This window comes from Hyperoodon ampullatus, assembly GCF_949752795.1.
Source record: "Hyperoodon ampullatus genome assembly, chromosome: 9".
In the NCBI taxonomy this organism is placed as follows: domain Eukaryota; kingdom Metazoa; phylum Chordata; class Mammalia; order Artiodactyla; family Ziphiidae; genus Hyperoodon; species Hyperoodon ampullatus.
The window spans coordinates 94,613,125-94,629,440 of record NC_136922.1 but is presented as its reverse complement, the minus strand read 5'-3'; the positions used below and the strand labels follow the sequence as shown (position 1 = coordinate 94,629,440).

Here is a 16,316-nt window from a genome sequence, read left to right as displayed (position 1 = left end):
GCGTGGGGCCAGGGACAAGGAAGAGAGAAGAGTCTGCGCTCTGGGCTCCCCCTTACCCGTCTCCCGGCTCTTTCTGGGTAACCCCTCAGCCAGACCCTTCCGCCCCTCTCTTTTCCTTGCGCCAAGTGAAGGCGAGGCTGGGGGCCTGAGGGGGCGTGGCCAACAGAACCCGAGCCACAGCCAATCCCAGCGGGGTCCTTGGCTGGGAGGAGGGAGTGGGTGTGGCGACGGAGAGGGGCGTGGCTTGACAACTTACAGCGACCTGTCGGAACCAATCCCGACGGGATTGGTTGGGGAGGCGAAGCTAACTCCCTACCTGGGCCCAGGTGCACCCCGCTCGGCATCTCTCGGCTGCTCCGCGTCTAAAATGGAGGGAGCCCGGGCGGCGTCGGGGGAAGACCAAGCCGGAGCCGAGTTCCCAATGGAGCCCTTGGGAAGCCGGGTCCCGGAGCTGGAGCAGCCCCAGGTCCCCGCGGAAGAAAGACGTCCTGAGAGTCCCGAGAGCAGCCCGAGTCTGGCTCCCGCAGTGAAGGAGGAGGCGGACGCGGGCCAGGACCTGTCGGGCGGGAAGAAACTGCCCTCGCCTCGACCCGCGCCCCTGCGGTTGCTGCCACCCAGCCCGGGCTACAGCGCCTTCCGCCGTCAGCAGTCGGCCAGCCCGGAGCTGCCGTCGCCGGGCCCAGCCGCGGCCGAGCAGCCCCGGGACGGCGAGACGCCGGGGGCTGAGCAGATGCTCAGGGCCGCGCCCGGTGAGCCGGCTTGGAACGCCTGGGCCCCCGTGGAACTGCAGGTGGACGTGCGCGTGAAGTCCGTGGGCGCGGCCGGCGGCAGCCGCGCGCCCTCGCCGGCGCCCTCCACGCGTTTCCTCACCGTCCCGGTGCCGGAATCGCCGGCCTTCTCCCGCCACGCCTCCCCAGCGCTCCCGCTCCTGCGGCGGACCCCGTCTCTGGGAGGCATCTGGGGCCGTGGCACGCCGCTGGCCGCAGCCCGGACGGAGCGCGGCCTCGACGCCGAGGGTTGGGCCGGTCCCGCCGAGGGGCGCGCGGAGTCCCCGGGATCCCCCACGTGCCGCTGCCGCTGCAAGGAGGACGCCGTGCTCCACACCGAGATGGACGGCGACAAGAAGCTGTCCCGGGTCATAAAGCTCATAGGTAAGCGCGCGCCGGCGCAGGGAGCCGCGCTCCCGGGTGGGGGTCGACGAACGTGAGGACCCCCTGCTACCCACCCAGCGTTGGGCCACTGCGGCGGAGGAAACCCACCCGGCCTCTCTGGCGTAGAGTCGGTAACTTTTGGTCTACGTAATTATAATCCAACTTGTTGGCAGTAAAAGAATAAAACCGCTATTCTCCCTCCCCGACCCTCCAAGAACTTTCGCGTTCGCTCTTAGTGTGCGCAGCGTCTTTGAGAAGTAGAGGTGGAAGGAATTCCAGGCGAGGGGAGGTCTTGCAGGATCACGTGACGGCGGTGGTGGCCCGGCAGCACCGCGGTCTCCCGACTCCTGGCTGCGGCTCGCCGATCTCTCGCAGGCCCAGACTCCTTCTTTCCCTCCCGTATATCGAGGACAAGTTGACCCCTAACACTCATCCGTTCAGCAGCTACTGCTGCTTACTGCGTGGGGACTTCGGGCCAGACTGTGCTAGGGTGTGTGTGAGTTCTTTTGTTGCCGCGTGGGGGGTGGCGACTTGCAGGGAAGAAGAAAGAGCCTGAAAAATACAAAAATCCTGGACAAGGAACCAGAAGGGAGTGGTTGGTGAACTTGAGGGCATGGGAAAGCTTCCTGCAGCTAAAGCCCTGAAAGCTGAGTAGGAGTTGGGGGTGGTAGCGCGCCTTCTGGCTGGAGGGGCTAGAGGCCTCCCCAGCAGACAGCCTGCTGAAAGCTTGACCAGTTGAGAGGAGACCGGTCAGCTAGACAGGCTCCAAATCCCGAGGGCCTCTATGCCAGGGGTTCTTAGACATGGTAGAGTTCAGGGACTCTGATCACGCAGGAACTTTTGCAGAGTTGGGTGTGAGCACATTTTCTCCATGAGAGGTGTATCGTTTTCTGGTGCTGCTGTAACAAATAGGCACAAGCTGGATCCTCAAATGGAGAGACTATTCCTCTTTAGGTGTTGGTTCAGAGTCACCTCTTCTGGTCCCCACGGCAAGATCAGGTGTCCCTATTCCATGCTCCCCTGGATTCTGAGGCCCGCGGGGCATGGCAGGTGACAGTCTAGGCTTTCTCCGAATCTCCAGCACCTGGCACTTAAGTACTCTGTAAATCGTTACTCAATGAGTAGCACTAACCTCAGAGTGTAAGCACATGTCAGAGATGCTTAGTCCCCAGCCCCGTCTGGGGAAGGAGAGCAGCAGTTGGATCTCAGCGGTTGTCCAGCCTGCTGCCGCCTGTCACATTGTGCTCAACACGTCAGGTGTGGGAGATGTGAGGAAACAGCCGTCCTGACCCTGCCCTCCAGCAGTCCTCAGTCTGGGCAGGAGAAAACAAAAGCGCCTGGCAGTCTGGGATGGTGCCAGGAGGGGTACATTCAGAGGAAGAACGCCTGGAGGAAGTGGAGCTGGGAGAGGTGATGTCCAGCGTGGTCAGGCTCAGCCGGAAGAGCAGAGGCCACCGGCCGAAGTAGATGGACCTGAAGGCAGTGACACAAGCAGGCCTCTCACTAGCAGGAGCCCTCTGAGCCCCTGTGCTGAACTTTGTATTTGGAAGTTTGTATTTTATTTTTTTTATATAAATTTTATTTATTTATTTATTTATTTTTGGCTGCATTGGGTCTTCGTTCCTGTGCGCGGGCTTTCTCTGGTTGCAGCGAGCGGGGCCTACTCTTCGTTGCGGTACGTGGGCTTCTCATTGCGGTGGCTTCTCTTGTTGTGGAGCACGGGCTCTAGGCGCGCAGGCTTCAGTAGTTGTGACACGCAGGCTCCAGTAGTTGTGGCTTGAGGGCTCTAGAGTGCAGGCTCAGTAGTTGTGGCATGGGGGCTCAGTAGTTGTGGCTCGAGGGCTCTAGAGCGCAGGCTCAGTAGTTCTGGCACGGGGGCTCGGTAGTTGTGGCTCGAGGGCTCTAGAGTGCAGGCTCAGTAGTTGTGGCACAGGGGCTCGGTAGTTGTGGCTCGAGGGCTCTAGAGCACAGGCTCAGTAGATGTGGCGCAGGGGCTTAGTTGCTCTGCGGCATGTGGGATCTTCCCGGACCGGGGCTCGAACCTGTGGCAGGCGGATTCTTAACCACTGCGCCACCAGGGAAGTCCCTGTATTTTATTTTTTAAGATGCCCCAGTGCCCCAATTGGATAAACTAAGTCCCACAAAACCTGGCTCCACCCCAGCCATGGGGTTTGACTAGGAGGAAGCAGAAGGTGTTTCAGTTGTGGGGTGGGAAAGGTAGTTGAAATGTAGACAATGATTATGGGATGAGCAGTGAAGAAAAGCAGCAGAGGGTGTGACACTGGAGATGTCAATCCCAGACACAAAAAGGAAGTTGGGTGGTAGGTATATACAATGTCCATGGTTTTTTAAATGGAATTACTCTTTTCAAAATAATGAAATATTTGCCACAGACTAACCTCTGCTGTTCTTAGGACCCTCACACTGATTATGTGGCATTCCTGACCCTCATCCCCAAGATTTGGGTGGGTCCTGGGCCCCTTGCAGCAAGGTGTTTGCTCTGATTGATTTCACGCCCGAGCCGTGGCCGAGGTCAAATTCTGAGTGCTCAGTTACTTCAGATGGGTGTGTCTTTCCAGGTGGAAAGCTGCTTATAATTCTGGCTGTGATGAAGCATTTACTATGTTTTACTCCCCAAGTTTTCCCCTCTGACTTCCCTGGTTACTCCATCTACAGGGCAGGATGTGGCATCTGGACATGTTCTTTTTTTTTTTTCTGGCCACACAGCACAGCTTGCAGGATCTTGGTTCCCCGACCAGGATCGAACCTGAGCCCCCAGCAGTGGAAGCACAGAGTCCTAACCTCGGGACTGCCAGGGAAGTCCCTGAACATGTTCTGTCTCTGAGCCTTTGCACCCTCCTCCCACCTGGAGTGTCCTCCTGCCTTCCTTTCCCCTCCACAGCCTCATTCCAGCCATCTGGTCCCCTAGGTCCTTGGGCGGCTGACAACTCACATCTGTCTAGTGCTCTGAAGCCCAAAAGGCAGTCTCTGTGTGAAGCTTCATTAGTGGCCTCCAGTGACCTGGAGAGATAGAAGCGGCAGATGTGATTCCAATGTGAAAATGAAAAACACCAAGAACACTTGAGGGGCCCATAGAGTCAGGACTCGAACTTGAATTTGGGGGTCTGTTGAACTCTGAATCTAGCCTTCGTTCCTCTCTTGTGTGGCGTTTGATCTCCTGGTACCTTTGCCTGTCCCGTTAGCTCCCTGAGTGCAGGGCCCCAGCCCCATCCTTGGTGCTATTTGTGCCCTACGTCTGAAGCACATCAGATGCTCAATAAATGGTTCTTAGCCACATTCTTTCTTGAAGAGAATCTTATGTCTTCTAGCTATTTAAGAAGTGGAATATCTTCTAGCAGTTTTCTCCGAGGTATGAGGTTCGGACCTAAATTGAGTGGTTTATCCTGGTGTCTTGGGCCTGAGGGTGGACGATGAGGTGGGCATGATGATGGTATAGGGGTCAGCATGGTCCTGAGTTGGGACCGTCTCCTAACCTGTGTCTCCTGGTTGTCCCCTCCCCTCCCGCAGGGCTGCCCATGTACATGAGGTCCCTGCGCTGGGCCCTGGCAGTCATGGCCGTGTTCCTGGCGGTGTCTACGGTGGCCATTGTGGTCCTGGCCTCGAAAGCAGGTATGGCGCCTCCCCGTCCCCTCTCCTCCCCTGTTCCCCCAGCAGGGTGTCTAGTCCTTCTAGCTCCTTTGTGAGAATTAGAAAAAGACACGCCCCCCACACAGATGCAGCGTGAAGACGCAGGGCTCGATGAGCAGAGGTAAGGGAGAAGAGCCCCTTCCTTCTGTGGACACAGCCTGCGCTTGGAGAGGCCTTGTGCACAAGCTGTGCAGCCTTCCCAGGGCCTGCCCGCCTTGCTCGCCCCTCCAAGGCTTGCCAGTTCCATGCCTCCAGATTTGCCCCCTGATTTTTTTTTTAATTTATTTTTGGCTGCATTGGGTCTTCGTTGCTGCATGTACGCTTTCTCTAGTTGTGGCGAGCGGGGGCTACTCTTCGTTGCAGTGCGCGGGCTTCTCATCGCGGTGGCTTCTCTTGTTGCGGAGCATGGGCTCTAGGCGCACGGGCTTCAGTAGTTGTGGCACGTGGGCTCAGTAGTTGTGGCTCACGGGCTCTAGAGCACAGGCTCAGTAGTTGTGGCGCACGGGCTTAGTTGCTCCACGGCATGTCGGATCTTCCCGGCCCAGGGCTCGAACGCGTGTCCCCTGCATTGGCAGGCAGATTCTTAACCACTGCACCACCAGGGAAGTCCCGCCCCCCCGATTTTTTTTTTTTTTTTTTTTTTTTGTGGTATGCGGGCCTCTCACTGTTGTGGCCTCTCCCGTTGCGGAGCACAGGCTCCGGATGCGCAGGCTCAGCAGCCATGGCTCACGGGCCCAGCCGCTCCGCGGCATATGGGATCCTCCCAGACCGGGGCACGAACCCGTATCCCCTGCATCGGCAGGCGGACTCCCAACCACTGCGCCACCAGGGAGGCCCCCCCCCCGATTTTTGAACATCCACACATTCAGCTCTGTACAGTTTACCCTGCACTCACCGGTGGCCTCTGTGCTGCAGGGGCCAGGTGCCAGCCATGCCCCCAGGGCTGGATGTGGTCCATGGAGCACTGCTACTACCTCTCTGCCGAAGCTGAGGCCTGGGAGGCCAGCCAGGCTTTCTGCTCAGCCCACCATGCTACCCTCCCCCTGCTGAGACACACCCAGGTGAGGAGGCGGGGAGGTGGGCAGGAGAGGGGCGTGGTTATCGTTACAGATTAGATTCTCAGTGCTAGAAGGAGCCTCAAAGATCTAGTCCAACTCTATGTTATAGAAAAAGTCACCAAGGCCTGGAGGAGTAAAGTGACATGCAGGAGGACCAGACGTCAGGTCTCCAAGATGTTCAGTTTGCTCTTCATACTAAGAAGTGGAAGTGGAGCTGGGAAGGCTGGAGCGGAGATGCTCCCATCCAACCTGGTAACCAAGCACTTAACAGTGAACTCAGGAACAAGTCTGTGCTGGCCAGTCTGTGGGAGAGACACACATGTACTCTCTGAGAGGTAGTCTGGAAAATAAATTACATTTAGTGGGTATTCCAGTCAGGTATTGCTTTAATAATACTGGGTAACAAATCACCCCAAAAGTCAGTGACTTAAGACAATAAGCATTTCTTTCTTGATCATTGGTCTATGGGAGGACTGTTGATGGACTAATTTGGGCTGGGTTTGGCAGGACAGCTCAGCTTCGGGATGCAGATTGGCTGGGCTTGGCTTGAGCCTATGGATTGGGTTTGTGTTTGCTCCATGAATCTCTCATCCTTCTTCTTGAGAGAAACTCTTTGTAAGAAAAAGGGCAGGAGGGCAAGAACTGAGAACTTCTCATGTCATATGTGCTAACATTCCGTTGGGCAAAGCAAATAACATGGCCAAGCCCAACATCAAAGGGACAGGGTAGTGTACTCCATGCCCCACTCCCACCGTGGGGGTGGAGGGGGAGGAGTGAATATTTGCTGAATAATAATCCAGTCAGTGGGTCTGAAAGTGGCTACAAAAAAGGACCTATAAACTGGATCCAGCCCTTGGCTTAGTTTTATCTAACTTAGGGCAGGTGCCAAGAATTTATATTAGCTGTTCTAATATGCATGAAAAAGCACCATTCTTTCAGTCAGTGCCTTAATAAACATTTACTGAGCACCTACACTGCATTTGGCACTGGGAATTCAATGGAGAGCCAGAAGAGCACAGCCTCCACCTTCACATGACTAAGAGCAGTGAGTGAAGCAGAGAGTAATCAAGAAACCACAGAAATAGATGTTTAATTACTATATTGATCTATGCTATGAAGGGAAGGTGCACAATGCTCTGGTTATATATGACAGGAATATGTGATTGAAGGTCAAGGTGGGCAAGGCAGCATGGACCAGAAAAAAAAAAAAAAAAAACCGGAAACTAAAAAAAAGTTCAGGAGATGGACAGACAGCCTCCTGGAATCCTCTGTCTTCTGCTTCATTCTGGACTGGCTGCTCACTAGGCCTGCTCCCCAGCTATTGTCTTGGAATTTCTTTTTACCTTCATCCTCCGTATACCTTTGCCTCTTTCCTATGTGAGATCCCGTTTCCTAGATTCCATGTCTTTTCTTGGTGAAGCACACCCTCTATAAATTTGCTGGAAAACATTTGAGATCTTTCATGTCTAAAGATACTTTTATTCTAACCTCTCATTTGATTGATAGCTTGGCTGGGTACAGATTTCTAAGTTGGAAATAGTTTACCTCCAGAATTGTGCAGATTTTGCTCCATTGCCTTCCAGCTTTTAGTCCGACCACTAATAAGTCTCATTCATGCTGATTCCCAATCCTTTGTATGTGACTCTTACCAGCCCCCCTACCCCAAACTCTGGAAAATTTCAGGGTCTTCGCCTTTGTTCTTATTCAGTGTTCTGAAATTTAACAATAATATTCCTTTGTGGGTCTTTTTCTTCATTTTTATTTCTGCTGCCTTATTTGTAATTTTAAGAACTCTTTTTGGTTCTTCAAATGTTCCTTTTGTATGGTGTCCTGTTCCTGTTTCAGGGATGAAACATCTTGTCTTATCTCACTGTAAATACTAATTATAGTGTTTTGGAAGTTTTCTTCTGCTCCCTGCATTATCTCTGTTTTTATGCAAGTGCTTTTTATTCTGTGCCTTGGCATTTTCCTATACCTTGCCTCTAATATTTGAGCACTTTGGGGCTTCTCAGTACAAATTAGCATGTTTCTCAGCTTCCTCCCGCTCCACCCTTTCCTTGAAAAATCACTAGGCTTTCTTGGGTCTGCTAAGCCAATCAGTGTTGTCCAGCTTCCAAAATTTTGTCGACATTTCTCATCTGCTGTTATCTCCTCCCATTCTTATATCCTTTTTTCCCCCTTATGTTATTATTTAAGGAAGTTCCCTTCTATTCCTGTTTTACTAAGAGTTTTAAGCATGAATGAGTCTAATTTCATTGGATTTTTTTGCATACATTAAGATGGTAATGTCTTTTATGTTTCCTCCTTTAATCTTGTGGGTTTTTTTTTTTTTAATTCTTGGCCTCTTGTAATAAGGTTTATTTAGCCAAGATTTTTTTCTTCCCAAAATACTTCTGTATTTGAGTTGATAATTTTACTTAAGATTTTCTCACATATGAAATTTCATTTCCTGCCCAGTCCTAAAATCAAAGGTATTCCACCCCACACTGCAGGGAAGGCAGTTTCTGTATTTTTCTTTTCTCTGAGAGAGTTCTCATGAAGTGGATATAAAAATCTGCTGGAGAAAATGTTTTACAGTGAACATGGATTATTTTATTACCAGGAATAACACGTTTTTCAAAAAACATGGGGAAATGAAAAAGATACAATGTACATTAAAAAAAGTCATGTGTGATCCCAATATGGTAAATATATATGCAAAGAAAACGTACTGAAAGGAAGTATATTAATAGCAGTTATCCCTGGAGTCAAGATTACGAGCGATTATTTTCCTTCTTCTTTAAAGCTTTTTTAAATTGTCTAAATGTCCTACAAATAGTATGCACTATGATTAGGGGGAAATGCTAGAGTAATGGTAGCCCATGGAGGCAAGAGATCAGAATATAATGGTTTCTGCCCAACCCAGCCTGGTTGCATCTACAAAATGAAGGCCAGCGGGAACTTGGTGAGTCCCTAGAGAGTGCCTGGACCCGACGAGGGGGGCGAGCTGGGCAGGAACTTAGCGGCCCATCTCCTGAGTCAGACCCATTGAGCACAGCAAGTGTCATCAGAAAACTGGTGAAGTAAAAGTTCCCTGCCCTCGGGCCTCTCATCAGACGGGTTCAGTCCACCATGACCTCGGATGTCGGCTGAACAAATGGCCTCCCTGTGGCTGGGGGTCCTCAAAGAAGGGAGATGAGCTAAACTACCCACATCGCAAACGGAGCTTGAATTCTTTTAAAACTAAGCAAACAGGATCAATCATTTGTAACACAAGCATATATTCAGAAAATATATCACAAAGTTTGGATAAGCTTTTTCCAAAAAGGAGCTTCCAAAAAGCCCCTTGCAAAAAAGACCAAAGTGAATATTTGGGTCTCAGGCAGTTAAAATCCAGAATATGATGACTGTGGAGCTCTGGAGTCCTGCTGAGTTCTGGACAAGGGCCAGAAGCTGCAGGAGGCACCAAGGCAGGTATGGGGAAGATCAGCGGAGGACAGGCTGGCCGCTGGCAGAGTGGCTGGGCCGCTGGCAGAGGCCAGGCTCCACGAGCTGGGATGCGAGGCCCCAGGGACACGCCAAGGTGCCAGTAGTACACGCAGCCCCAGGATAGACAGGCCTCGTCCTCCCCGAGAGGTTAGAGGAAAGGAGAAGGTTTCAGTGCCTCTGTGCCATCAGCCATTAGACTCACCAGCCATTGGTTTAAGATCAGCTGTGTTTTGCAGGGTGGGGGAAGGAGGAAGCTTCCTGAAATGTACACATTGACTGTAAGCCACATTTTGAGTGCAGAAAGATGAAAACACGAATAAATATCATAGGATTCAGAAAATTAAGTAGTTTAAAACATTTAAATATTAAAGCAGAAATGTTCGAAGGCAGAAAGTAGAATGGTGGTTGCCAAGGGGAGGGGGAAATGGGAGTTGTATAGTGGGTGCAAAGTTTCAGTTGGGGAAGATGAAAAAGTTTTGGAGATGGGGGTGGGCGGTGGTCACACAACAGTGCGAATGAACCTAGCGCCACTGAATTATACACTTAAAAATGATTGAAATGGTAAATTTTATATGTATATTTTACCACAGTTTTTTACTTTTTTGTTTGTTTCTTTGTTTTTTTGCGGTACGCGGGCCTCTCACTGTTGTGGCCTCTCCCGTTGTGGAGCACAGGCTCCGGACGCGCAGGCTCAGCGGCCATGGCTCACGGGCCCAGCCGCTCCGCGGCATGTGGGATCTTCCCGGACCGGGGCACGAACCCGTGTCCCCTGCATCGGCAGGCGGACTCTCAACCACTGTGCCACCAGGGAAGCCCTACCACAGTTTTTAAAAAAGAAATGTATGAAAGCATGGAAAACAATTTACCTTAATTTTAATATGTAAAATATGAGAATTCAGGTAAATTCTGCTCAGGATCACATTCCCCTCCCCCCACGTTGGTGGCAAAGTTGGAGATGCACCAGCTGGAGTAGATGGAGGCCCCAGATGTCTGTGCCATTACGGAGCAGTCCTTTGAGCCATAAATTACACAAGTTTCTAGAATTTACTTATATCTCCAGGCAATGCTTTTCCCACACCATAATTTTTGCTAACAATGGGAACAGGTTAATGGTGTCTGAGCTGCAAGGAAAAAGACGGAATGGAGTGGGTGGAGCTGGGTGGGGACAGGCCATGGCTTCTGTCACCAGGAGGCCCAGAGGGAGAGCCGCATGGCCTGGGGCTAGGACAGAGAGAAGGGAAGGATCACCTTGGCAGTGCCAAGCATCAAATGAGGTCACATATGTTGGAGTCAGACACGAAGCTTTGTACACCATCCAACGGACTGGAGGCGCCTCATTTAATGAGTGTGTACTACATGCCCTTAGCTTTGTACACAAAACATCCCCCCATTTTACAGAGTACCATACTGAAGCTCTGAAAGGTCGGGTAACTTAACTAGGGTCACTTAGCTTGCAAGTCACAGGACCAGAATTTGAATATGGGGTGCCCTAGCCCCAAAGCTCTACTCTGCAGTCATAGCCCCCTTCTCGGCCCTGGGAGGAGCTCCAAGCTCTGGTGTGTCTTCCCGATCAGGCAGCTGATTGCTGCCAGGAGGTCGGGACTGGCCAGCAGGAGCTCCAAGTCTGCTGCAGCCACGGCAGTGAGATGCTTGGGGCTGCTCTGTCCTCTGACTCACAGCTCAAACCCAGCCCAGGTTCCTTCTCATCCCTTCCAAAGCTCCCACCCAACCCTGCTCAAGGGCCCCAGCCTGTGGAGTCCAGCCAGAGAGGAAGTGACCAGCCCAGGAGAGGCTGTACGTGTGCCTTATGCAGTCTGGTCTTTGGGATTTCAGAAGGGGTAAGGTTGGCACCCTTCAGTCTGGAAGTGCCTTCTGGCTCTTCTTCCAGCTGTTGACCGGCTGATGTTCCCTTGAAGGGGAGGTGGTCTGCACCAACACCTCTGGGAGCAAGGCTGGCCTGACAGCCCGATTGTTACCTGTGGCCCTTACTGGTTATTGGCAGTGACACAGGGGAGGGGGGCCAGTTTTGTTGAGCTGGTCTACTATGTGCTGGGCTGTCATGGTCAATGGTGAATAGGGCAGGCACCCGGTCCTCACCAGGTTCACTGTCTGATACAGGAAACTGACGAGGAAGCAAGCCAGTCAAATGCCGCACACCATGCTCTAAACTGTGAAGGTTGTGGCAGCCCAGGGGAGGGGGTCAGAATGGTGTCCCTACAGGAAGTGACCTTTAAACTGAGACCTCAAGGACAAATAGGAGTGTCACCAAGGGGATGGGCATCACTTGGTGCTTGCTTTCTAATCTCCAGGGTTAAATATAGAGGTTTTGTCTCTGTCAACATAAACACTTTTCTAGGGAAGAACTGAACATACATCAAATTTATGTCACTTCTCATCACTAATGCGAATGTACGCTGCTCGGCGTGGGCTTGCTGGCATGGTCTGCTTTTTTCCACTTGGTGTGATTTTGTATTTACGTTTTCTTGCATAACTGCATCTTCTGTGTGCTCATCATCTTTAACAGCACTGTAATTTTCCATCATGTTGATATCCCATAATCTGCCTAGTTATTTCCTGACTGCTGAGCATTTGGGTGGTTTCCATTTTTTCTTTATAAATAGCAGTGTGATAATTTCGCAAAAGTTCATTTTCTCCCCTTTATGTTCTTGGATTTCTTTCCCAAAGTGGAATTACCCATCCGAGCAATAGGAACTGTGTTGCCACTCTTTTTTTTTTTTGCGGTACGCGGGCCTCTCACTGTTGTGGCCTCTCTCGTTGCGGAGCACAGGCTCCGGACGCGCAGGCTCAGCAGCCATGGCTCACGGGCCCAGCCGCTCCGCGGCACGTGGGATCCTCCCGGACTGGGGCATGGACCCGTGTCCCCTGCATCGGCAGGCAGACTCTCAACCACTGCGCCACCAGGAAAGCCCGCCACTCTTTTTTTGTAGCACAGATTATGTTCTGGAAAGACTGGGCTGGTGTGGACCACTGTCCCCACCTCTATCTACCAGTCCCCTGCACCAGGACTTACAATATTGAAACATCTTTTTCCAAGTTGAAAATTTTTAAATACAAATTTTTGCTTTAATTTATTGCTAAAAATAACATGACGCTGAGGACAATTTTTTTTTTTTAGAAGATGTTGGGGGTAGGAGTTTATTAACTTATTTATTTATTTTTGCTGTGTTGGGTCTTCGTTTCTGTGCCAGGCTTTCTCTAGTTGTGGCAAGTGGGGGCCACTCTTCATCGCGGTGCGCGGGCTTCTCACTATCGTGGCCTCTCTCGTTGCGGAGCACAGGCTCCAGACGCACAGGCTCAGTAGTTGTGGCTCACAGGCCTAGTTGCTCCGCGGCATGTGGGATCCTCCCAGACCAGGGCTCGAACCCGTGTCCCCTGCATTAGCAGGCAGATTCTCAACCACTGCGCCACCAGGGAAGCCCTGAGGATAATTATTTAAAAGAAAAAAGCATCTCCGCTAGCTCTCTAACATACTTGTTTTGCTTTTTGTTGTCCCTTGTGTGTCTGTGCCCATGTGCGTACACATTTTTTCATTCTTATAATCATGCCATAACTTTATTTTTATTTTTTAAAATAAATTTATTTATTTTATTTTTGGCTGCGTTGGGTCTTCGCTGCGTGCGGGCTTTCTCTAGTTGCGGCGAGCGGGGACTACTCTTCATTGTGGTGTGCGGGCTTCTCATTGCGGTGGCTTCTCTTGTTGTGGAGCACAGGCTGTAGGTGCGCGGGCTTCAGCAGCTGTGGCACACGGGCTCAGTAATTGTGGCTCACGGGCTCTAGAGCGCAGGCTCAGTAGTTGTGGCGCACGGGCTTAGTTGCTCCACGGCTTGTGGGATCTTCCCGGGCCAGGGATCGAACCCGTGTCTCCTGCATTGGCAGGCGGATTCTTAACCACTGCCCCACCAGGGAAGTCCATGCCACAACTTTAATTCAGCTTTTTCACTTACTATAACCCTTCATGTACTATAACTTTTCCCCATGTTGCCCCAGGGACTTCATACTCACCCTTATTTTGAATGGTCTTCATAAGACTTTCGGAATGAATGCAATGTAGTTTATGCTCTTGCTGGCGATTGTATTGTTGACCATCTACTCCCTGGCCACCTCTGCAGCCTAATCAACCCTTACACTCTTCTCCTGCCCAGTGAGGCTACTTGCTGTTTGTCACCTGGATTTCTCATGCCCTTCACCCCCTCTTCTCTGAGCTGCCTCGTTTCTCTGTCCGCTCAGTACCCATCGTGCATTGCTCGTGGGGATGGGCGATCACATCCTGAGAGTCTCCCCTTGGGGAGGGCTGAGATGGGATTGCCCCCATTTCTGGTCCTCAGTCCTGAGCCCAATGCCTGTCAGCCAGCAAGCATCTAATACAGCTTCCCAATTCCTGGTGTTTTGGGAGAGATGAGTCGCTTCTCTAGCTTGTGGAACTGGGAACTTACAGAAACCTGGGATGGGAGATGGGGTAGGGGTACGGAAGCCCCAGGTGAGCCGAATCAGTGGCCCGAGAAGAATGACCAGCTGCTTTTCTCTCTCTCTCAGGACTTCCTGAGCAGATACCCAGTCACCAAGTACTCCTGGGTGGGGGCCCGACGAGGCCCCCAGGGCTGGCACTGGATCGATGGGACCCCGCTGCCACCCCAGCTGTGAGTGCCCGTGGGCCTGGGTGGGCGGCCCCTCTGTCCCCAACACGCTAGCATTGGGCCCCCAGTGTGACCCACGCGATAACCACAGCAGGCGCCAAAGGGGCCAGAGGCCTTCCCCTCCACGTGTCGCCAGGTTCACCCCCCTGCGCCACCCCCGGCCTAGGATGTCCCTTGGTTTCATTTAGTTCTCATCACCCCATCCCTTGTTTGGGTCCCACGCATTCACGCAAGAAGGACTGTCACCATGTTCTATGGATAGGGGGAGTGCTGCTCAGAGAGGTTTGGTGGTTTGCCCAGGGCCACACAGCTGACTCCCTGGGGCGAGAGGCGGGGCACATCATCATAACTCCTGCCTCAGAGCTCTTTCCAGACCCCCGGGCTCCATGCAGCGATCCCAGCAGTACCCAGGCAGCGGGCACAAAAGCTGGGAGAGCCCATCAGCCCGAGTGCCTCCCCTTCCTCTCGCCCTTCCCCAGACTCCCGGAGGAAGCCCAGCAAGAGCCGGATCTCGACTGCGGGGGCCTGGAGGGAGGCAAGTTCGTGGCTTCGGACTGTGCCTCCCCCAGACCCTGGGTCTGCGCCAAGGGGACCACGTGACTTGGGTTCTGCCCGCCCTGAGCCTGCTGGGGGAGGCCAGGCTGAGAGCCGGGGCAGCCTCCTCCCGGGACCCAGGCCTCCAGGTCTCCCCGCTCTGCTCAGTGGCCCTGCCTCGGCGAAGCAGGGGGCGGAGTCCTGGCGCAGGGAGATCGCATCCACGGGGAAGGAGACCTTCTGCGGCCCCGCGGCTGAGTGCCCATTTGAGTGTCCAGCTGCTGAAGCGGATTTGTTCTGTGCCCTTGTGGGGTTTTTTGGTTTTTGGTTTTTCCTTCTGAACCTCAGTTTCTCCCTCATTAAAACGGCCACTTCCCATTCTCCCACTTACCTGCCTAGTCACAGGTGTGCACCCTTTCAGTCCTGGAGGGACAAAAAGGATGAACGGTCACAGGTGATCCCAACCTGGCTTCTCATCGAGCCCATGAAGTGAGTCTCCCATTTCGTGGCATTGGGATTTGGCAGCGATGACATCATTGCTACAAAGGTCACTTCCAGGCGGCCGGGCACGCCGACAGCATCCGGAGGGCAGCGCGCGAGAAGTGGCCACCCCGGAGGAGAGAGGAAGGAGGATCCTGTCCCCACCCCGGGGGTTGGCAGAGAGTAAGGTTCTTTGCGGTGACTGGCGTGTGGGACTGGCGGGGCGTCCGGCCAGCTGATGCCCAAGGCTGGGAGGACGCAGAGAGGACACACCCCTCTTCGCCGGCGAAGCCACCGCAAAGCTGGGGTCCGAGGGAGAAAGGAAGTCAGAAATGTGGGGAGGCGTGAGGCTGGTCTTCCTGCCACAGCTGTGGGGACCCCGGCCTGAAGGTGTCTCCCGCTGGGGTTCAGTGGAGGGCCTCCGGCCTGGAGGGAGTGGCAGCAAGGTGGGGGGAGGGTTCGCTTAGCCTGCAGCCTGGAGAGACTTCCCCAAAGGGCAGGAGACTGACTGTACCTGCCTCTGGTCGTGGTGTCAATCATGTGCAAACCCGCCTTCCTCTTTAAAGGCAGACCAGCTGTCTGAGCTCCTCAGAGAAACCTTTACTGGTCCGGTTTTTTTTGTTTTTTTTTTTTTTCCGGTACGCGGGCCTCTCACTGCTGTGGCCTCTCCCGTTGCGGAGCACAGGCTCCGGACGCGCAGGCTCAGCGGCCATGGCTCACGGGCCCAGCCGCTCCACGGCATGTGGGATCTTCCCGGACCGGGGCACGAACCCGTGTCCCCTGCATCGGCAGGCGGACTCCCAACCACTGCGCCACCAGGGAAGCCCTACTGGTCCGTTTGAACTAAGAGCTTGTACAGAGTGTGTGGCTGCCCGGGAGAAAGGGATGGAGAGTCCTAAGAGCACACCTGACAAGCAATAAAAACCTTAGACGCACTCTGGTGTTTCTCATGGCTTTCTTCTTATTCCAACTACAGATTAACCCCAGAGCTTGATGACATGTTCAGGTTGAACTCGCTTCAGAGCCCTTCTCGGCGAACGTCCGTGTCTGGTGGTGTCAGGCTGGTTTAACGTCAGCTTCAGGGCCACCGGCTTGGGGCCCTCTGTGCTCGGTGCCGTTTACAATCACCTGTGGAGCTTAAAAGATCCAGGTGCCCAGCGTGGGTGGCGTGATCCTGGGGCCTGGAAATCAGAGAGTTTTTCAGCTTCAGTTGGTGAGGAAGGACAGCAAGAGAGTGACCTTCGACCTACCAAAGTAGGAAGCTTCTAGTTACTGTCCAGAGTTGGCAAACCAAGGAATAGCAGCGTGCGCTTATTATTTAG

General features: G+C 53.0%; 1 protein-coding gene across 1 annotated transcript; it reads left to right on the top strand.

The window, feature by feature from the left end:
• Positions 1 to 367: 367 nt before the first annotated feature.
• Positions 368 to 16,017, top strand: KLRG2 (killer cell lectin like receptor G2; the record flags this gene model as incomplete). Its single annotated transcript, XM_079711044.1, has 5 exons — positions 368 to 1,151; positions 4,680 to 4,781; positions 5,715 to 5,860; positions 13,880 to 13,983; positions 14,460 to 16,017. 5 exons carry the CDS (start codon positions 368 to 370, stop codon positions 14,578 to 14,580), a joined length of 1,257 nt encoding a protein of 418 aa, XP_079567170.1. The 3' UTR covers positions 14,581 to 16,017.
• Positions 16,018 to 16,316: the final 299 nt, after the last annotated feature.